The 22,542-nt window shown below is 43.0% G+C and overlaps 1 protein-coding gene across 1 annotated transcript in view; it reads left to right on the top strand.

The window, feature by feature from the left end:
- The first annotated feature begins 929 nt into the window (after positions 1-929).
- The window catches only part of ric1 (RIC1 homolog, RAB6A GEF complex partner 1), a 35,947-nt gene continuing 14,334 nt past the window's right edge, over positions 930-22,542 (top strand). The window contains exons 1-5 of the mRNA XM_069673386.1: positions 930-1,534; positions 6,647-6,754; positions 19,156-19,232; positions 20,002-20,109; positions 22,321-22,466. Coding sequence (XP_069529487.1) covers positions 1,394-1,534; positions 6,647-6,754; positions 19,156-19,232; positions 20,002-20,109; positions 22,321-22,466 — 580 coding nt within the window. The 5' untranslated portion in view covers positions 930-1,393. The remainder of the gene's footprint in view (positions 1,535-6,646; positions 6,755-19,155; positions 19,233-20,001; positions 20,110-22,320; positions 22,467-22,542) is intronic.

Raw genomic sequence — 22,542 nt, 5'->3', positions numbered from 1 at the left:
ATGTTCACTTTATTTCTGCACAGTTTGAATCTTTTGAGCTGAGTTTGGTAAATATGGTGACTTGGATGACAGTTAATCATTTATATTTACCTTTTACCTTTTAAATGTTCATGCTTCATGTCGCTCTGCCTCCTCCTCTCTCGTTGTGATCGTTCTTGTTTCATTTCCTCCTCCATTCTTGGATTTTGTTCTCTTCTGTCATTGTTTATTCTCGCTCTAAAAAACAAAATGCAGACAGGATGAAATGTTTGTTTTAATCTGTAAATAACAAAGATTGACAGATGAATTATCCAACTGATCCTTTACAAATTCAAATAAATGTAAATACCTTTAAACATGAGAGTTAGCACAGAAAACCTCTCTCCACCTCCTCTCTCTCTAAAAGACAAATGACAGATGAAAGTGATCAAAGTTGCAAACAGAAAACTGAACTTGATGATATCGATTAACAACATTGATCAATTTATATTTACCATTTTGCACTATTTATTTACTCTTATTGTCCTCACACCTCCTCTCCTCTCCCACCACCTCCTCTCTCTGCAAGAAAAATAGATAACAAGGAGGGTTATATTCAAAATTGACCAGAAACCAGGTGAACTGATTATGGCCATTGAGCATGTGGTTCATAGAATGGGGCTTAGTGTTTTAGCAATTGTGAAAAACTGTAATAACCGTTAAGTATTGTTGTTTTGTACATTTAATACTGAATGTTACCGTTATGTGATAGTGGTTATGTGTTTGCCCTCCATGCTTTCTCTTTCACCATCAGATGTCAGTGTCGAGCCACGTTAAATTCCAACGCAGGCGCATTTCAACAAGTTTCACATAACGGAGAGGTGACGTCAGATGTCAACACCACGCAAACGTCTCTCTGGTCGCCAATCAGCTTCTAGTCAGCCAGAGTCTTGTAAAGATGGCGACCGTGAGGCACAGAGGAGTGAAAACTGGACTCTTTACCGCTATTAAACACCGTTGGTCCAGACACCGTAAACATTGACACGACAGCGTGAGGGAAAGTTAATCGACCCATTTGCCAGTCGCAGTACAGTATTTGGCTCTGTATGGTGTCGTTGCCAACCTGGCTGCATTTGTTCTCGGGTTAGACTGTCGTTGCCTGGGATAGCTTATTAGCTTCAAGTTGGAAAGCCAATGCTAGCCCAGGGCTAGCTGTGTAGCTCCATCGGCAGCTGGGACCTTTCTGTACGGGATTCATGGATGATAGCCTGACCAATGTAAATACTGGGATTTGTGCACCTATTTAAAGTTTTTAATTTAATGCAAACAGCGCCTATGACTCCCTTGGAATAATATTATTGTGACGGATAAGGGGCACTGACGACCTGGCATTGCGACACTGGTTTGAGTGTGGAGTCGGAGTGAGTTTGCCGTCATGTATTTTCTAACCGGCTGGCCACGGAGGCTGCTTTGTCCGCTGAGGAGTGAAGAGGAGCCCTTCTACATCCAGCCCAGCTCCCAGAGGTTTTACTTCGCCGTGCTTTCAGAGACGCAGCTCAGCATCTGGTTCAGTCGGGTGAGTAAAGTCCTCCAGCTGCAGCTCCGGTTCAGTCATGCTCGTGAACTCAGCTGTCCGGATAAAAACAATGCACGCAGTGCTACCATTATTTAAGCTAACACGAGCATATTATTACCTCTGCATCACCGAAAACCGCTGCTATTATTGAATTTGAATCTTAATCTGCATTAATGTTACTGCGTGGCAATCTGGCTGTCTGCCCTCATGTTATTAAAAGGGTAATTATTAATCACCAGGAGCAACAATGGTGATGAGCAACCACTATTTGTGATGACGACCAGTGCCACCGTCACACCTATTACAGAGATGACAGGTGACATTGTTACGCTTCATAACAGTACATCCGCATACGTGTGCCTTTTAAGAAGGCAATGCAGCACATTTTGTCAGTAAATTTGATCTGAACTGCGTTTCACGTGCGTCGTTCCTCAAATTCTCTTATCATGGCATGATGTTTTCATTCCCCCAGCCGCAAGAATTTAGGTTCGCCTGATGAATGTGAAATATCATTGTACACTCGTCCATTATGAGATATGAGATGTTTTCAAATTTCATTTTAATTTCACAGTTTCTTGAGGATGAATTTCCGTTTTAAATGAAATCTGAGCTCATACAGTGAGTTATATTTTCTCTCAATGGCGTCTGTGTTACTGCCAGTGGTCGTTTATTGAATATGACATGAGTACCTCTTTTTTTACACATGATCTTTAACCAAGGTTTTTATTAGTAGGATGTAAGTCATGAATTTACCTGTTCCCATTTTTTAAAGTGTTATGATAAAAGTGGTTCCCTTACTAAAGCTTGAACACTTTAAAGCACTGTCCTGTCCAAAGTGCTGCAGGGTTACAAACTAGGGATGCACGATATTGAATTTTAGCTGATATCTGATATGTCGATATTTTCCAGCTCGATATATTTGGCACATGTTTTTTTCCACCTAATTGCAGAGAACATCAAGTCTCCCCTGTAGTGGAATTGGTATCATGCCTTTTCATATTGTAGTGGCCCACTGGCATATTGTTGAGATGGGCAATTAAATTTGTTGTTTTGAATGAATGACATTTGGCCCCTCCTGGCATGACCAATGCTGAGCACAACCCTGCTGTCCGTTTCAGAAACTTTGAAAAACTGCTACTGCAGACATCTTGCACCCTTCTTCACGCTTGACGGAAGAGGGATGGTACTCGCGCACGCTCGCGCAGAGTTAATGTCGTAGCATTACGTCAAGCTTTTTTAGGGTGTCATTGATCATTTAGGCATAATTAAAGCGCTGGAAAATATCGACAGAAAAATCACATGTATGCCGATTCCAATTTGTCATTTTCAAGCTATAATCTGCAGATACTGGAGAAAATGAAATAATAAAAAGGTCTAAGACAGCCCAGGAGTATGGTGGGAAGAGATTTATGAGAAAGCAATATTATCCACAACAATGGAACAAATCACATAAACTATAAAGCATGGAATATGGTTTCAAACACACTGTAAAAGGTGTCGCTGAACAATCAAGTTCAGAAAAGGATCTTCACCTTTTGTACTCGGTGCTAGGATAAAAGCTGTAAACTGACCCAGACTGTAAACTGACCCTGGCAGTGATGCAGTTCGCACGACCGTGGCAGCTACCACAGATTAGATCCTGTATTTATTTATTTGCTCACAAGATATTTTCACCCACAAAACATGCCAAAGTGGCTTGCGAAATGTTTGGTGATTCCCCCACGTAGCACTGTTGCCAGTGCCAGCACCAACAGCTGCTGTAGTAGAAAAGTCCTCTGAAATTTAAGTATAGCTTTGTGCTGTTAGCACTGTGAACTGAATACCATTGTCCTCATGTGTTTGCATTCGTCAGATTTAGCTGCGCTGATAAGGAGAGGAGCTATTTGATTTGATAACCTGCAGTTGAGGGCATTGTTTACGTTGTGCAGTCTGCGTTCCATGCAGCTTGTGTATTTATTGAATAAGAGCAACAATGGTCAGGGTCGCTGTTGATTTCCTGAGGCCCCCGACAGGATGTGAACATGTTTTCCTTCCCCTCCCTCTTAAGAACCTTGCCCGCCTGTGAGTATCAATGAGGCGGCCAGGAAAAGCACCGTGTCAGGAATGTCGATTGGAGCAACTTCTTCCTCTCGACGTACACCTTACACGTCTGTTACACCCATAATGTCATCTTACTTCACAATCTCACCCAACTCTACACTAGGGATGTCATTTTTCAGAGGGTTCAAATATAATCATGCTTCAAGCATGACTATGTGTGTCAACACAGATAAAATGCTCTGCAGCATGTTAAATCAAGGTGATGTTAAATCTGTTATTTCCCCTTGTTTTGTTCCTCCTGTTGTTCCCCGCCCACATTTTGCCACCCAGTCAATTCTCTTTAATCCCATCAATCCTCGACCTCAGCTAGTGCACCCTGAGCCCGAGTAGTCCATCCGAGGCGCTACCACTTAATCCGTGTAACACAGTAGCTTAGCCATGTAGTCGTTCTGTTCTATCGCCCTGCCACGGCTGCACGGGGTGGTGGAAAACTGCTGAGGCTGTCTAGGAATAGAGGGAAGGAGTTTGTTGATTTGGCAGTGCTATTATGCAGGAGCAGCACTATAGTTCTGGTTCTTTGGGTGCCTGTGAAAATTAGCAGTATTGCATGTGTGTGTGTATGTGTGTGCACTTATGGTTGCAAGTAGTTGTGGGTGTAATCCCTAAGGCTCCCCTGGGATTTCTTCAGTTATACAAAGTAACTGCATGTAATTGTGGTTGAGCACGGAGGTGGTAATGCAGAGGAAATACATAAGCTTGTCTCACTGCTGGTAGCCTGCAAACCATTGCAGTTTTTGCTCAGTGTATTTGTAATGTTTTTTTCTTTAGGCAGGTTTGTTAGTGGGTGACACACCTGCCTGTCTGCAGGCATGGGTGACTCAGTCAGTGAAAACCAAAGTTGTTGATTAATGATTGACAGAATCAAAAGTAAAAGTATTGTCCCGACTAGTGATCTTGCCCTGTATGTTAAATAGAGATCAAGTTTGATGAATTTGTGTTGCAGCTATTGATCCGTTAAGAACTGTTAACAAGCACTGGGCTGGTAAACACAGACACAATAGAGGGAATGGGAGTGTTTTTAGGGCAATGACATATGACGTCAAATACAGACTCTGATAGAGTTGACCTTCAACACATTTGTTATGCATAAACTCATTTTTTATACCAGTAAACCTGTGTGTGTAAATATTTGTAGCTTTTCATTGGCTTTAACTCTGCGTATCAATAATGGAAATACATGAATTGTAACAGACATTTTTCCCAATGCTGTGAATATGTCAGTTTCTTAAAGGGGGAATGGATATTCTCTTATGTTGCATGGGTTTCACATTATTGGCTGTTTATTGTTCATAGTGAAAAAGTGAAAACTGCATAATTCCATGTTTTCAGAATTACATTTTTAAAAAGATGACCTCTGAAACGGGCCGCTCAGAACAGCTGCAGGTTTCTATGTAGAACCTCGCTTCGGCTGAAATCGACCAATCGTCATTCACCGTCACCTCAGGCTGCCTTCTTGCACGAGCTTGTAGTTAAGATTTCAACTTTATCGTTCCGATACCTCCTTGTGATTCTGGCTCGTACATATGAGGCCGAATAACCGATCCTAGAGTAGCCATGTTTTCTACAGCTTTGGAGTGGAGTACAGTGTGGCCGCTCCCCGACATGGGATCGCACACGTGGGGGAGGGGCTATGTGGTCACATCAAATACTGTCAGCCAATCATGGCTTAAGGCTTGTTCGTTTCAGGAGGAAGGAGAGGCTCCGAAAATTGATTCAATTTTAAAAACAAAACAAACTTTACCAATGTGATTCAAAAAGACTTTAGCGTAATAGAAAATTGATTGCATAGGTAAAATACTGTATGTCCCCTTTAAGTATATTGCCCGGTGAAGCTGTCCGAATACTTATATAATACTACAAATGCGCCATGTTTCAATTGAGCAGCCATACCACAGATCTTTTGATTTATTAATAAAAGTTATCTTTCTATCCCAAGCACCCAAATGCGATAATCTCTAGTGTAATTGTTCCTTTAACGTAGAGAAGTCTGATTGCGATCTGATGTTATTGCACCTTCTAACGACGGGTGAGGTTTCTCTTTCAGTTTCCCACTGAGCGAGCCTCGCCAGACGAGAGCAGGGTTTCATTACCTGTATTAAGATTTCATGCTACGTAAGGGACACTGTGCAGCAGAAATACTTCAAACCTGCTCTCTCATTACTGAGCCTGGGTACGAGGTCTAATGTTGCACAGCTGGAATTACATGAGACATTCCCCTGCCCTCATTACCTGACGAAGGCTGTTCAGTGTACAGTGTGCTGGTTTTCTTGTTATGTGTCTTTACAATTGTTAATTTCTCACTTCCTGTTTCTGTGTCTGGAAGGATAGAGGAATAAGAACAGGTCACCAGAACAGTAGCAAAACAAGCTAAAAAACATGCTCTCATTTAGGTGTAAATTAAGGTTCAAATTAAAATTACTCTTTCAGTTTTGACTCGGTATCGTCCCATCTTCCCTCATAATCTTTGCTATCAAAATTGCAGGAAATAAATCTATGCAGCTTTTTAACACAATGAAACCTAAATTATGTGCAGGGGATTTCCACTGGTTGTTGAAGAAAGCAAAGTGACTTGAGGTTTCTGTTGTTGACTTCTCATCCGCTGCTATTCTGTTTTAACACCTGCTAACGTTGCGCAACAGTACATACCATACATGCACTTATTGTTTTTGGTATTACAATAACGGACTGGGGATGATTGTTCTGTGATGGAGACAAATATATGGCAGAGTGATGCAGGGGTAGAGGCAAAGTAAGGGCAGCAGCCTCAGGCAGAGTCTGTGTGTCTGCCTGTTCACCTTAGCCTGAACACGCCTTTTCACTTGATTCCTAGACTGAGAGTCATTTTTAAGATTAAATAAGCCACAGAGGGTAAATTAAACAGCGTCATAACAATATAGAAATTTCTGTTGTGGAAGTTGTTTCTTTTTTGGTTGTACTATCATGCATGTCTGTGCCCTCGAGGATGTTTCAAGTTCTAATTTTCTTTCCTGTATCCCTTCTCCCCACCCACAGCCCGGTGTTTTGATAGTCAGCTATATCGAGTCTGCAAAGGCGGCGGCCCAGTTTGGCTTCTACCAGAAGGCAGAATGGAAACCAGACGACTCCATGATAGCTGTAGCGGTAAGCTGCACACCACTCCACCATCTGATCCCATATGTGCACTTTGATTGCTGCCTTTCGCCCATGTCTTGTATCGTGTCCTTTAATCACTGACGTATCATTCTTCACACGTTTCCTCAAATGTTACACATAAATCATTGAATCAGACACCTTGTGTAAGTCAAACTATGATGCATAAAACCTCAGCATTTCTCTCTCGTATCTCTTAGTTAACACTTTGATTTATTGTGTGTAAAGCTTTAGTTAGAAGAAGATGTGTCAGTAATTGATAACAGTAGCATTTGAGGATCCTTTTGTTATAGAAAACCCGCAGAAGCAGCTCCCTTGTTGCTGTGGTGTATCACAGTAGACTGAGCCTGACAAATGTTAGAAAGAGACAAATGAAAGTGTGGCTGCACTTCTTCTGAAAAGAAGAGTTTGTCCTATTTTTGCTGATATGCAGAGCTCAGGATACCAGGCAGGTATTCCCGTAGCAATAAGAGCGGAGGACACGCTCCCTGAGCTCTCCACATCTAGATGTAACTTCACTTTGAATCACACAGATACATCACACGGTGAGCAGCGGCGTAGCGTTAGTTTGAAGTCTAGATTTTTAACAGCTTTCAGGTGTGTTAGAAAATGAACATCTGTACGCACATGTACGACACCTGAGGCTACACACGTTTTGACCTGGATGGTCACCTCTGTAGGTGTGGATCCTGCAGATAGCTGCAGGCCCTGTGCTGCTGGAATGTAGTCCCCACTTACAGAACAATTGAAGCTCTGAGTGTGGTGCTTTGCTTTGAAAGTGTAATTCTGCCTGTTTAAGATAATACCAGCTGAGGTTCAACAGTGAGCTCCTCCAGGCGTAAAAAAAAAAAATACCAAAAACGACCTGCTGCTGAACTTTGGCAGACGAGCTAATTAGCGTGAACTTAACTTTGGCGAGGCTCAACATGCTGCCGGTGACGGGAAATAAAGAAGACAAAGGGATTAAAGCAAAAGTAAAAGGTTCAGCGGGAGAATTTAACTCCTCCTCTTTTTCTGTTGATTGTTTTAACGTTTTGTGGTCAAATCAGAATCCTTCAGTTGCTCTTTGCTCCCTTTTTTATGTCATGTGCTGATCACTGTACTTTCTATCTGACTGTGAGCCAATCAACTCAGAGTGACACAGCAGTCCTCTGTCGGACTGGTTGTTGTTATCTTGTTTATTGATCACAAGTGGTTATATTTAAGCTTTGATGTTTTAACTGTGCTTTCGATGCGCCGAGGTTACTTCCTTTTTGTCTATAAATGTGTTAAAAAGTTGAAGCCGGTCGACTTCTGCTCTTGGTTCCTGTCAGGTTTCTCCCTCTCGAGTTACCTCAGCTGTTCGGGGACACGAAGAAGGCCTCATTTTTTGTGTATCTTGCAAATCAGTACAAATTCACCACAATGCTGAATCTGTTAAAAACAGGGCACACAGCCAACATCTGTTTTTTTCCCCCCTCTTAAAATAATCATGAACTACTGTGTTTCCCCCCCCAGGACCTTCCTTCCTTTGCCATCACATCCCTGCTTTGGTTTAGCTCTTGAGAACAACCCACAACCCAAAAAATTATGCAAATGATCATCCCACAAAGCCTAAAAGACGTGATTTAAAAAATTCATGCTCATTACCATGGTGATGATGTGAGATGAATATGTCCTCGCCAGCATGTTTCTGTATGTAAGCCCACACAAGCTTACTGCTGTTCGTTTAGCCAGACCTTTCCTACGCTGTCACGGATCGTCAAATCTGTTGCACTTCCCCAGACTACATCTATCGCTCATAAAAATGTATTACAGGAAGTTTCATAATTAGGTTAACATATGCGTGCCATAAAAATGTGCATTATCATTTCTTAATCTGTTTTTCAATCAACTATTCCACTATTTACAACACAGGTTCCACTAAATCAGGAGCAAAGCTAAGTATACTTTTCACATGATACAGTACACACAGTGGCCTTGTTCAGTAAGATACAGCAGGTACTGAAACCCTCACTGAGCACAGTTTCCCTTAAGACAGCACAGTGCTTCATGGCTGAGTTTATCGAGTTGTTGTTTATGTTCAGGATGTAAATCACTCTAAGCAGGCGTAATCCCCGGTAATGAGCCCTCTCTGTGTTTAACTAATGTCCCGATACATACTGTGACTTTGGAGAAGGAGCAGACGGATGCTGCATCTGCTGTGTCAAACATGTTGAAGCAGACACAAAAGTCTGAGCAGTGGCTGTTTATCTCTAGATGCTCATGTAAATAAACACACAGCATCCGAGGATAAGGTCGCGCTTGAAGCCTTTGTTTGACGGAAAATGTTTTACGCAAGGATTATAGTGTAGTTTAAGCGTTCTTAGAAAGAGGGCTTAAACTAGAGAACTAGATATGTGTGACGTAATACAGTAAAAAACAACTGCACTTTAACCTCTGACAATTTCTCTTCTCGCTATGCTCATTCGTGGGTTGTTCGTCGAGCTCTTCGCGGCTAAGCTAACACTGCGATGGAAGTGTCTCGTTGAGTAATGACATGCAAGGCGAGCGCCCGAGTCAGCAGATGACTCAATGGGCTTCCAAAGGCCATGTGAGCAACACATGGGACGGCAGAACAGAAGCAGACTGCATAAAAAAACCCGCACGCATAGAATTGATTCATCGGAGTCATTAGTGCCCACTGCGTACACGGGCTGCTTTTTGTTTGTGTGTTTGTTGACTGTGAGCTGCCTTTAAGTGTTTGCAGATGAGCATTACAAAGAGTTATGTTTTATGATGAGCAATTGGATTGGACAAACGAATGCAGCCCTTCTTATTGGGATAATCTGTCTCAAGTAATGCCGGGTATAATAGTAGTATTACTTCTTTACACAACCAACACACTTCCTTGTACAAATGTTTCTCTGGCTGGCAATTTCTCCAGGGGCAAGCTTTATAATAAGCTTTCTTCAGGCTTGGTCAGAGCTTCTTATTCATACATTGAGACCCTCAGCTTATGGCTGCTCTGTGTGAAAACAAGATTGATTATTATTTTTAATATGTTATTATTATGCTGTTTCACATTTTAAGACATATATATAATGTACAATGTAGGGATAGACCGATTATCGGCCGGGCTGATTATCGGCGCAGATATTCGGCATTTTGACGCATATCAGCATCAGCCTTTTTTTTTTTTTTTTTAATCTGAAGACCGATAAGAGTTCATTTCTTTGCAAATTTTATTTAACTTTGTTTCATTTACTTTATAAAACTTTTCAGTTAATTTTATAAGAGATGCTGCTGACCCTGGGAACTCCCTGTGCTTTTTGTTTGTTTGTTTAATTAACATATGCTTTAAGGCATTTAAACAAAGTTAAGTGTTGGAGTTTGTATTATTCACAATTTTGACGCCAATATTTTAACTTTTACTGTAAATGAATATCGGCTCCAAATATCGGTTATCGGCCTCCTTGACTACTAATAATCGGTATCGGCCCCGAAAAAACCATATCGGTCTATCTCTAGTACAATGTTGGATGTCCAGACTAAACATGGGTGAAGTTTCAAATCTGTAGGTAAAAGTATGTTGGAGTAATCCCCTGCTAAAAAAGTCTGCAGGCTGCTGTGAACGCTTGCTTTCAGAGACACTTCTCCAGACGCTTCACTTTGTGATGTCACAAAGTGATGGAATTCTATATTTGGGCATCTGCCCGAGACATAGCAGAACTTCCTGCCCCCGGCACGTTTCAAGGGCACGCCCACCCAGCAGCTCAGTCTGCCTCAGAAATTTGTTTCACTCCACCACTGTGCTCAAGGGCTCAGTTCGTCAAGTTGGTTAAGAATGTCTCGGAGACATTGGTGAAGGAAGGACATCAGTGTTTACTTTCCAGAGGGCGAGAGCTCCAGACATTCCTTTTTAAGTCGATAAAGTTAAGTTTATCTTTTGCCGACTACTCTGTTACACGGCCACAGAGTAGGAGGTGTGCCTCAAACACTGAGTTCTGCCCCTTGGCCGGCTTCGGAGAGCTGGCCAATCAGAAGAAAGTGAGCTTATAGGGGCGGGGTCTCTTAAAGGGACAGAGCTGACTGAGTCGTTTCAGGCAGAGGCTGTGTGAGGGCCTGCACAGAGCACCAGTGTGAGGAAAATTCTGAGTTTTTTTTAACTGTAAATTATGCTAAGCTACTCCACAGTCATCACAGAGTGAAACATGAAGCTTTAAATTAGCGTAATACCCCCCCTTTAATGGATAGAAAGCCACTGATTTATTCTAATTGTTGCAGCCCAATAACCAAGGAAATGAGTATCTCTGTTTTATTTCATGTTTTATCTAATATCTGACTTAAGCAGCTAATCCTACATATTTATAAGCAGTGCCAGGAAATGCAGTCAAGGACACAACAGGCTGGTGAGGGGTCAGTAAAGAGGACGTCAGTGTATGTTTTTCCCAAAACAACACAAGCTGTCCTTGAAGCCAATCTGCTGAACATACTGTATCAGGTGTGAAAGGGACAACGACAACACACACACGCACATATGCAGGGTTTTTTTTTTCCAAAGTGAATGTCATGGAGTCTTTGAAGCAGCAGTTTAATCTTTTCTATTAACAGAACAGGATTTAATTTGTACATTATCAGAAATGTTGTCAAAGGTTGCTAAAACAGTGGAGAAATTGTCGATCAAACAGTAGTTCTAAATGCAAGGACATGTCGGCAAAGAAGAGGCAGACTGACTTAAAATAGCGAAGACAAAAAACGACCTCTTGGCCTTTTGGTCTCCATCTCTGCCGCCTTTCTTCTGAGTGTTTCCCCTCATCCCTACCTATTGCCGTGCAGCCAAAGCACACATGAATGACTGCTGCGAATGTGTCTGGGAAAACAGTTAAGTCGGGCTGAGTCCCAGCCTGGCCCACCGAGCCAAACACAACAGGGAGCAGGTGGAGGAGTTAAAAATACCAGGGTGCACTCGTTCTCTCACTTCCTGAGCTCCACAAACGCACAGTTTGATTCTGAGTTGTGACTAGTGAGTTGTAAGGAAAGTTAATGTGCAGAGGGCTGGCTGTCCACCGTGTGAGTGAAACGTGTTTCAGTGCTTCTTTAATGTTGCAAAAAGTTGTTTTGACTGAACTGAAAGTAATTTGCAAGACAAATCTCAGTTAAATGCCAAAAATGTTGCAGCTTTTCTGCTGTCATTACCCTTTAGTTCATGTTGATGAACTCCACATGAATCATTCCTTTTAGTCAACACTGAGATGCTCTTTAGGAGGATGTTTTTCACTTTTCTTTCTTTTCTTCAGCTTTGTGTCTTTTGACATTTGCACCTTCTTTCAATATGAAATGTTGAAAACAAACACTTTTTTACCCAAAAAACATTAAGTCTTGGTAATGGACATTTTTCTAAAGTTTGTAAAAATATAACTGAGTCTAACGTCTGATCAAAAAGGTCTGAGGAATCTTAACTTTTAAATACAATGTTGTTGAACAAGGATCCACTTTGCATGTCTAATACGGTCTGTTAAATTTTTTTTGCATCTCTCAAGAAAACTTTGGCGGCTTCTGGAAAGAAACTAACACGGCAAAACATCTTTTGATTGCTGTGCTTGAAATTATGAATCCAAATGATCTTTTGCACAGAAGGAATCAAAGTCGCCCTTTATACACTGCGTTTTCGCCACAGCGCCGTAACGAAGCTCTGCTGTCACGCCGCCTTTACCGTTTCACACTGAACCAAGCAACGGCAGCGTAAAGCCGGCACAGTGTGTGTTTCTACGCTGCGTTTCGGCGTAAAAAAAAGGTGAAGCGACTTTGCGCCACCATTCTGCCTGTGTGCGTTTTACATAAAAGACGAGGCGTAATAATCCCGCCTTGAGCTTGGTGTAAAGTGTAGAAGGGGCTCTCTTTCCCACCAAAATTAGCGCGTTGACCCTTTCGGTCTCTTTTCTGCTGCGTCACTGCCTGACGTCACAAATGCGCCGGAAACGGTAACTGTCGCCTTATTTCTTCTTCCCCTCGGATCAGAAGAAGCTCCCTCACCTCGCTGTGTTGCCAAGCAAATTTGTTCTTTGTTTTGTTCTTTGTCCTCGCTGTGTTGTGTCTGGCAGACCCGAGTCTGAATGCCGATTTACAACCTTTCCCACTAAGCAAAAGGGGCTCAAGGCAGCACTATCATCAGTCCTTGTCCTGTCAAAAAGTATTGCTGCAAAAGTGGTTAAGCGCAAACAATTAAAAACAAATGTTCCCTACTGTGGTGAATAAACAGCATAATTAGAAACAAGCCCTTTTGTCACATTATATGCTAATCCAAGTTTGTGGAGCAGAACGTTTAGCCTGTCTCACACTACATCACTCTCAGTCATGTCTGCAGAAGAAGCCTGAATATTTCCGCCTGAGCACACAGAAGGGGCACGATGACATTTTCACATTAAAGGTCAAAAAATGCAAATCATCCACAAGCTGTGTATCTCGACTAGCTTCCTATTTTTCATCTGTAAGAAGGAAGCCGGCACTTTTCTCACCCTCATTAGCATTTCAGTTTAATTATAGAGCGAGTGCGCTCGGAGACGTCAGGGGACAGCCAACCAGTAAAGGCGACATTGCCCGAGCAGAAATCAACTACCAGCTGTTTCCCAGATGTTGGGCTGCTCACACACCCTGCAGACCTTGAGGCTAACGTAATCACCCTCCTAAACCATAGCGAGGACTATCTTTAGCTCTGTGTGCGTGTGTGTGTGTGTTTGAGACACTACTAAAGCAATTGACAAAGCAGCAAGAAGAGGCGTGGACTTTATTTAGTGTGTGTGGTTGGAGTCAAGAAAGGATGAAATTCCTCAAACAGGGGAAATACTTCTTAGCCTTTAGCTCCTCGTGTGTGTGTGTGTGTGTGTTTTGGGATCGGTCCGAGGCCAAGCTGTTCCCTCTCTGTTTTTAGACTCTCACAGGCAGTGCTCAGGAAAATGTTTCCACCAAGGAGTTTATTTTTCGGGACCAGGTTTATGCTGCAATTTTCTATAGCACGGGCTTAGTTCCACACACATCACAAATACATATTATTAGCTAGTGTAATTCGATGCATTGCAAGAGTCAGAAACGAGGAGCAGACTTCTCCAAATGCACTGTCATCATATTCTGCAGCGAATGCTTCTGCAATGCGCCCGAGTCCCCATCTTATCTCTCATACGCCCACACTTCTTCTGGATGTAGACGCAGCTCTACAATAAACATAATTTCCTTGAGATTGCATCATAGAGGCGTTTAACTTTTTCCTGTGCTGTGGCTGCACTGGATTAGGTGCTCCTTTAAACTGCGTGTCCTCCTTGATTAAACAGAGCTGTCTTGTTGGAACAGACGGGTCCAATGTATGTATTTCTCCTGTCATTTACTTTAATGGTTTACTTTAGCTATGCACGTTCACTGCCCTGCACCCGATGACGTTCACTCAAGCTTGTGAACTGTTTATAGTTGCAGCTACTGTTTCCTACCTTAAGCTCGGTTCGGACTTGTGCGCGGATTTCTACTGGTATTTGTGAATAGTGGTCGCAAGTGCACTTTGCTTTAGGGAGCCGCTGCAGATATCTACAGGCGTGTGTGTGCAGACCTCTGGAGCGTGTTTAAACATGCAGAAGTGAGGCCTCTGTATGCGCTTACAGTTTTCTGCTGACTCTCTGCAGAAACAAGCGTCTTTCATTCTAACTTGCAAGCCTGAACACGACTTCCCCGTCTGCTTTTTCCTCTTTATTTTTTTGTTATCTTGCAGCAGCATTAAATCAATCCTGTGATGTTCCTCTTTTTTTAAATGCAACATCAGGTCATAATGGTTTGTTTAAATAGTGTAAAAGTACCAACCGCAGGAGAGGAAGTGTTAACTTCAAGCTAAGCCGTGTCTGGAGTCCCGTAATTATAGTATCAACCATTATGTGCCTCTCGTATATCAATTATTGAGGTTGTATATTAAAGCAGAAGAAAGCAGGTTAAAGCAGGACATCATCAAAACACATTCATCCTCTGCAATACGCAGCTCTCGTTGGCATTGCGGTTCTGTATCTGCAGTGTAAACTGAGCCGGTCCTGGCAATCGCTCATTTGCGGATGCATCCCATTTTCTTGCAAGCTCATGAAATCCTCTCGAGACTTTCTCTGGCCGGTTCAGAAAATTGCAGCTTTTTCGGTCAGAGGACACAAAGAGGAACTTTCTGAACTTCCCCCACACCGAGCCCCTCGGTGCATTTTGAATCTCACGGTGTTTATTGGGCCTTTAGGTGACAATGGCCGCCGTCCTGCCTCTTCCTGTATCATTACCTCTGCATGTGTGAATGAACCAAGAGCACCGAGAATCCTGGAGACATCTCTTTCTTTCTCTTTCATCCACAGCCTTTCACATATCTGTCGAGGTGACTCGAGGAATCATAGTCCCATGAAGAGATGAATGGACGTGTGAATGCTTTCAAGTACCGTGTGTGATCAAACCGCACATGAAAGGGCCAAATAGTTTTCCCGCCCCTCCCCCTCCCATCTTTGATACCTCGCTGAGATTCCCTGCCTCCTGTAATTGACGAGCTTTTGAAGTACAGTAGCGGCAGAGTCACACTCGCATTTCCTTTGTGCGCCCACACAGATCCCCTCAGGGAGACACGTCTGAGTTTGTGAATAAATGGCTTCAGTGGAGACTTCACTCCGACACTGCAGAGTTACAATTAGAACTTTTGAGGTACTTTTACCTAAACTGGGTATCCCTATTTTAGTTAAATATTGCACTTTTTCATCGTACACACTTACTTGACAGTTAATAAACAGATAGGCCTAACAATTCCTAACAAAAAAACAACAACACACCAACTTAAGCTAGTGGTTTACAGCCATTTTATTTTATTTTGGCCTTTTACGCTTTTATTCAGGGAGGAAGGACCGTGGTTAATGTAGGAAACAGGGGAAGAGAGAGTGAGGATGACCTGCGGCAAAAGGCAGAGGGTGGGAGTTGAACCTGGGGCCGCTGCATCGAGGACTGCAGCCTGTGTATATGGGACGCACGATTTAACCTCTTAGCTAAACCGGGGCCCAGCCATGTCTGGTTGGATGGCTATGAGTTGTAAACAGTTCCAACAAAGAGTGATTTCCTCTTTCTCTGGACTACTCAAATGGTTTCATTTAAATAGCAGTTTGAGGCCAAATGATTTAGAGATGAATTCTAAAGTTGCTATGATTGGAGAATACTGTTTCTTCTTGTCCTTCCCTTTTCTGCAGGACTCCTTTTAAACTGCCAGTTTAAGGGACTGTTACACCTCTGTTACGCTTCATCTTTAATGTAAAACAAGTGGAGAAGGAATGTTGGGGCGAAGTTGTTCGGTCGGCATCAGAGAGTAACCGAGGCGAAACAGCATCAGGGTTAACGGCAGAGTTGGCAGGGCGGAACAGCAATGTGTGTGTGTGTGAAGCTTGCGCTGTTTGTCTACACGTTACGCGCCTTTTGCTTCCGCAAGGCCGTTTTGCTGTGAAAAAACACACTGCTTTACGCCAGCGCTGCTTGGTTCAGTATAAAATGGCAAAGGCATCTTAACGACGGACCTTCGTTACAGCGCTGCGGCAGAATCATAAGATTTCTCTAGTCCTTTTTACATTGAGCTTTCGCCACAACATTTTACAGTACATGAGGCACAGCAGAGGCGTAATATTACCGCCTTTAACTGGCAGTGTAAAAGGGGCTTCTGATGACCCTTATACCCCTTTCCCACCCAAATTAGCACGCTCAGACCTGCATCTGAATGCCGATTGTCTCTGTTCCCATTGCTAGTGGAGTATCCTTCTGTCGGTCTCTTTTCTGCTGCGTCACCGTTTTCTGCTGTGTCACAAACACACCCGAAACCCGATTAGTAAACAGTGAAGATGTTACAGTGGTTTGCTCTTTATTGTATCTATTACTCATTCAGTCTATTTATCAAACTTGGCGCTGATAAATTTGGAACGATGTTCGAGCGCTGCTCGGACGGAGACGGGCGGAATTTGTAGCTGAGATGACAAGGAGTCACAGAAGTTACAGAGAGCATAGCATCGCGCCGGAAAGGGGGCGGAGATTAGCGTGTTGACACAGGTTTTGTGTTATCATCAAAGCCGATCAGAGCCGAGGAGATAATTACCCGGGTCTACTGCAGAGTCATTTGACCTGGGTCTGAATGCCGATTGTAACCTTTCCCATTAAGCAAAAAAGTTGGGTATTAGCGGGTTTTTTGACCAGTGGGAAAGAGACTTTAGGTGGGGTATTATAAGAAGATAAACTTGCTTCAACAAGATGTGTACTAAAATGTGTCACACAGCAACTTTACCCTCTTCCGTCCCCTGCCTCAAAAAATACTAAAGCAGCATTTTGTTTGCATTAAATATGAGTGTTAGAGAAGAAGCTCTGAATCTGCGTCACAACTTTTACATTATTCTTGGAAATCAAACCACAATCCAGGTTTATTTTCTTTCTGTTGGTATTATTTGTCCCCAAAGTGACTCCATATATATTTTGAACCTTTTATGTATGCTTGAGTGTTGCTCCGCTGTTTTTGTCTTTGCAGCTCATCACCAGCTTTGTGGAGCTCCAAGGCTGTTGATGGGTTTAGCAGACCTCAGCTTGGCTCGGTCTACAGTCGAGCGTCACGCTGCTGCTGGCTTAAATTCCTCTCTGGTTCGGGTTTTCTCTTTAGTGCGCTGCCACCAAAGAATGTGCAAAACATCTCCATACAATGAAACACAACTGATTAAAGCAGTGTAAACAGTAAAATCATGGTTTGAACATTGACCTCACGCTGGTTCTAGATTGTTCTGGAACAAGACAGAGGTGTTACGTAAATTACACAGCGCACTGCCGCTGACGGGGGAGCTCAGATCAGGTTTCGTGTCATGTTTCAGTCTACAGGCTCGATTGCAGCTCCCCTGTCAGCACTGTGTGTCTGCATGTGAATAAAAGCGCTTAAGCTACACTGTACTTTACAAATATTTTGACACCATATCATTTATAGTGTGAGCTTCTCCACTGAATGGAGGCGGCAGTGTGTGTTGCATGTGTGTTACGATGCTGACATGTTTGATTTTGAGCACCATTATCAATAACAGCAGCAGTTTAGAGCTGCATAAATAGTGAATGAGCTGATGTCAGTACACAATAATAGGCTGAATACACTTATGTTAATTCAGTTTTTTAAGCCAATTTATATTCAGCTTTCAACATAATCGTCCCGGCAGCTCAGCCTGTTCAGGACTGTGCAGTGCAGAAATGTCAACCGTCATATCCTCTGCATACAAATGAGTCCTTAATTATGACAGCGGCTGTGTTGGAACTTTATTGTTTTTACCTTGGAGATATAGAACAAAGGAAGTACCCCTAAATCCTTACTAATGGTGTTTAATCTTACACTCACACAATTGTTCGTGAAAGGGCCCTGCCTGTGGAGCTAGACCAATGGCTGTATAGATGGACGATGCGTCTCCATCTACTCTCATTGTACAAAAGTGAAGCCAAAATAGCCCCCGTGACGGGTGCTGCCAGCTTTCTCTGGTGAGGCCAGAGCTGCACAGTGGAGATTGGCAGGTGGAGCCATCGTAGCTTCTTCCGCTAACCAAAACACTTACTTACTTACTGAAAAACCTCCGCAAGTCGGCGAATTTAACTTCTTGTGTTGGTCTGAAGCAGATGTTCACAGATATGAAAACTTCATTGACTGTAGTGATTGTGTTAGTTACGTCTCCTCTCGCCGTTCCTCCTCTACTCTGCTAATCCGGAACAGATCGGCTGCAGGAGCCGTATTCGTCAACAGAGCTGTCAATCATCCTTTTTACAGCATCAAATAAGTCATTAAAAATAAACTTCTCAGAACAATAACCACTTGGACGTAAATCAGCATGATAATAACTAACTTTAATGACAGAAACCATGTTTGAGAAACATTTATTTGACGTGTATTTTGATTTTATAGTTTGACTCATGTCCCATCTGTTAACATGGAGGAGGCGGGCTTTATGACCTATACTGCAGCCAGTCAGCAGGGGGCGATGGAGATGTTTTGGCCCTCTTTTATACAGTCTATGATTTAGACCTGTAGCTTTAGTCGAATTGGTGACATCATCAACTGAAGTAACAACATGAGAAGTTTCGACCCTAACTCCATATGCATGTGGCCGCATTAGCCAGTATTATGTACATGTAATTAGGGACTATTTTCAGTCTGATAAACTCCTTTTCTTCCCTCTTGCTCTCAATATTCTTCCTCTTCCTTTCTCTCATTATTTCTCTCTATAAAAGCATTATGCAAATTTATGACTACATCCAAATAATGACATTTTACTTTTAAATTCCAACGTTCATTTGTTGTAGTTTCTCCTCTCTTTGTCCGTGTCTCTGTCTGATATTAAAAAGTGTTTGAGAACCTTTTAATCACAATCCTTTCTCTCCGTTTTCAGACCGCCAATGGCTACATCCTCTTGTTCGATGTGCTGGGCGGAGGGGACGACAAGTGCCTCTATGAGCCTGTGTATAAGTGAGTGCAGAGCACATACATTCATAAACACATGCTTAGGTAAAGTAAGCAGAGTGGACTACACTATTAACAAATCATTTAATCATCACTATTATGCACGATGTATCAGTGGTGTTACCTTTATCTGCTTGGAGTCGAACGCTTTCTTGCCTTTATTGGATTCTTTTATTGCAGTTCGTGTTGTATTAAAGTGTGAAGTTCCGTGTTATAGTGTGAAACCTGCTGCATCCTGTTAGCATTTGGCTAGCAGCTGTCTGTCAGAGCAGCTAGCAAACAGTGCTAGCAGTGCTTTACGAGCTTATCCTTCCTGCTCACGACCAAATATGTATTTGCTGTGGTTATGTTGCTGATAGGCAGCTAGAGAAATCTAGCTGGTAATTGCTACAGCTATCTTACATTTTTCTCAACCATGTGGACTGTACACATACTTTTGGTAAGATGTAATATGCTGCTCTAACTTCCTTCACTCCTGTGGGAAGGCTTTCTAAAATACACACAAGGGTATCTGCATGCTATTCTCTCATCTTTTACAAACCCTTTCAACTCTGCGTGTGGTATCAAGCGTTCATGCCTTGTGCGTATGTCTTGTGTGTACGCCGTTGTGTGTGCAGTGATGGTGGATGTGTGCGCTTCACATTCCTAGACAGCATACCAGCAGAGGTCAGACAAGTCGGGGCGTATTCGCGTATCTGTTTCTCTTTCAACACTTTTCTTCATGCATCTGTCATTTAACCAAAAGCTTTATTGACTTATTAATGTGTTTGCGCAGAGGGAGTCCTCGCGTGAAGGTGACCCAGGGTTATAAGGAGGAGCAATGTGCCCCCGCTCTGTCTTTAGAGATGAAGAAGCCTGTGGATCTGGAGGCCCCCATCACCAGGTAGAGTGAAGTCTAAATAATGTCCTTTTATCTCTTTCTCTCCCTCTTGTGTTTCCTGTTGTGTCTTCCTCTCCCTCACATAGACCCTATCTCATGTTCTCACAGCGAGAGTACATACACATGCTGTAACTGCCACAACATGATCTCTGTGTATCTTAATGCAGGTGCTTCCTGTAAACTAAATGCACGCTCTGTTGATGTTTTTCTACCCTACTTACAAATAAGCATTCCTTCCATTTGAAGCGTGAAGCCCACGCTGACCTCATCATTTCAACTGCAATATGGTGTTTTTGCTCACTCGGTCACAAGTGGATATTTTAAGAACTTCCACCATTGTTGTCGCTGGTAAAGCTGACCCCCTATTTGTCCGTCTGCAAAGGGCATCCGGCTCAGAGTAGTGGTTTGAAAGAGTCCCTTCTTCCTCTTATTGAAGGTCAGCAGTCGCAGTGAGAGATGGTTGAGTTGCAGTGAGAAGCAAAGCTCCTCCGTTCAGTCACAAGTAAACACAGAGAGAGAGCTGTAGAGAGAAACGCTTGAATCTGCAGACATGGCGAGAAAAGAGGGGGAAAAGTGGGATGGAATATCTTCAACTTTGACCCAAACATCCTCCTGAGCAGAATAATGAACTGATTACAAACAGTTCTGCATGCATGTTGAGTAGGATAACATGATAACATTAGCTGTGTCCCAATTCGGGGGCTGCAACCCTTCGAAGGGCAGATTTGAAGGCTGATTGTGTCACAGCGCGTCGGCGGCTGTCCCAATTTGAAGGCTCCTTCAGATGAGTCCGACAAATGCGTCCTCCTTTTCCCGTGCCACGACGGATCCATCGGGTGCATCCTTCGTGGCCCAACGTATCCTGAGATTCGTTGCGCGGTGGACTCTTAAACAACCGAGGAATACACTTAAAAGTTTTTTTGGTTTCAATAGAATAGCTAGCGTTACACATATTAAAAAAAATCGACGGACGCACCCCCTAAATTGAGACACAGCTTATGTTGACATTTTCTATTCAAAAGGTCAAAGGTAAAGTTCACTATTGCATCATTATTTTCTTTAAAAAAAAAACTTTTCTGGCCTTGATTCCTGTCCCATTCTTGTGTACGCGACACTGCAGGAATGCGTGGAGGGAATATCTTGTTATGATTGTCGACTTACACTTGGACTGAATATATATTTTGGTGGTGAAAGGTCAAAGGTCACTGTGATCTCATTTCTGTCCTATTCTCGTGGATGCGGTAGCGCAGGAGCGCCTGGAGGGAGTTGTATTACATCTGAAAGGGTGCACAGACCGTCACATGCTGTGCAGAGAAAGAGAGAGAGTCTTGTCTCATGCCCCACCACAGTCACACTGTTATTCTGTGGGAAACACATGGGTGGATTTAAACTGCAGCTTGAGCTTTTCTAAAATTAAGTCACCAGATTACATTCAAATTTATGAGACGAGATAACAGACCGAGAAACAGCACTGGAGTCTGTTAGATAAGACGTCTTCCGCAGTCTGTGGTAGTTTCACCTCCGATTATCAGCCTCACATCCTCCAACCTGACGCCTGTGCGTGCCGAGTGATACGAGCCGTCACTCTAGCAGTTTCATTTTTGTCCATATTTTTGTTTATCTGGCGTTTGGCTCTTTTAGTCCTTGTGTTCAGCTTTCACATCTCCACCACTTCTCTTTTGCACTCAACAGAGATTACGGGGTAGTCGTCTGAATGAGAGCACTCTGTCGGCGTTTCACAGGCACAGCTTGATTGTGCAGCAGATGAGTGGGTGTCTCCTGCTGCGAAACTACACTGAGAGCGGTTTTCCTCCTCCACAGTGAAAACCCACTGTGCTTTGCTTCCCATCATCTCTCCTGCTTTTCCACTCTTGGTTGTGCTTTTCTTTAATTTTAGCCCTTTTGTACTTTTTAGAAGACAACAAACGCTTTACACAGACACACAAACACACTGTTGTTTGTTCCCTTGTGTGTTAGACGACAGTGGGTCTTGGCATGGACAGCTACGTGGCCTCATCACAGCTGGCCAGTAAAAGTTTCAGGCTGGCACAGCTGGATGATGACTAGTCCACTGTTTTCTAACACTCTACTGTTTGTTATCTTGTTCCCACCCTTCCTACCTATCACCAGTTATCTTTTACTACCTCCTTCACATTTTGTTTTCCTTTGAACCTCAAAGCTAATTTTTGTGTGTTTCCTCTTCTTCCCACCCAGTCTGCAGTCCCTCCAGGAGGACTTACTGGTGTGCACTGCAGACGGCTACCTCCACGTTCTGCACTGGGACGGGCTCGGCAGCAACGGACGCAAGGCCATCTGCCTCACTACAATCCCCTTCTCGCTCGACCTGCAGTCTGCTAGAGGTTAGAGAAGACACCCCCTCCTTTTAGCTAAACACAGGACTTTTTTTTTCGTCGACAGTGTGAACAAATGGGAAAT

Source organism: Semicossyphus pulcher, unplaced genomic scaffold (genome assembly GCF_022749685.1).
Source record: "Semicossyphus pulcher isolate SPU_LCO1_2020_fin unplaced genomic scaffold, fSemPul1.0.p SCAF_22, whole genome shotgun sequence".
NCBI classification, from domain to species: Eukaryota; Metazoa; Chordata; class Actinopteri; order Labriformes; family Labridae; genus Semicossyphus; species Semicossyphus pulcher.
The sequence above is the reverse complement of the archived record's forward strand: the minus strand, read 5'-3'. Positions and strand labels throughout refer to the sequence as shown.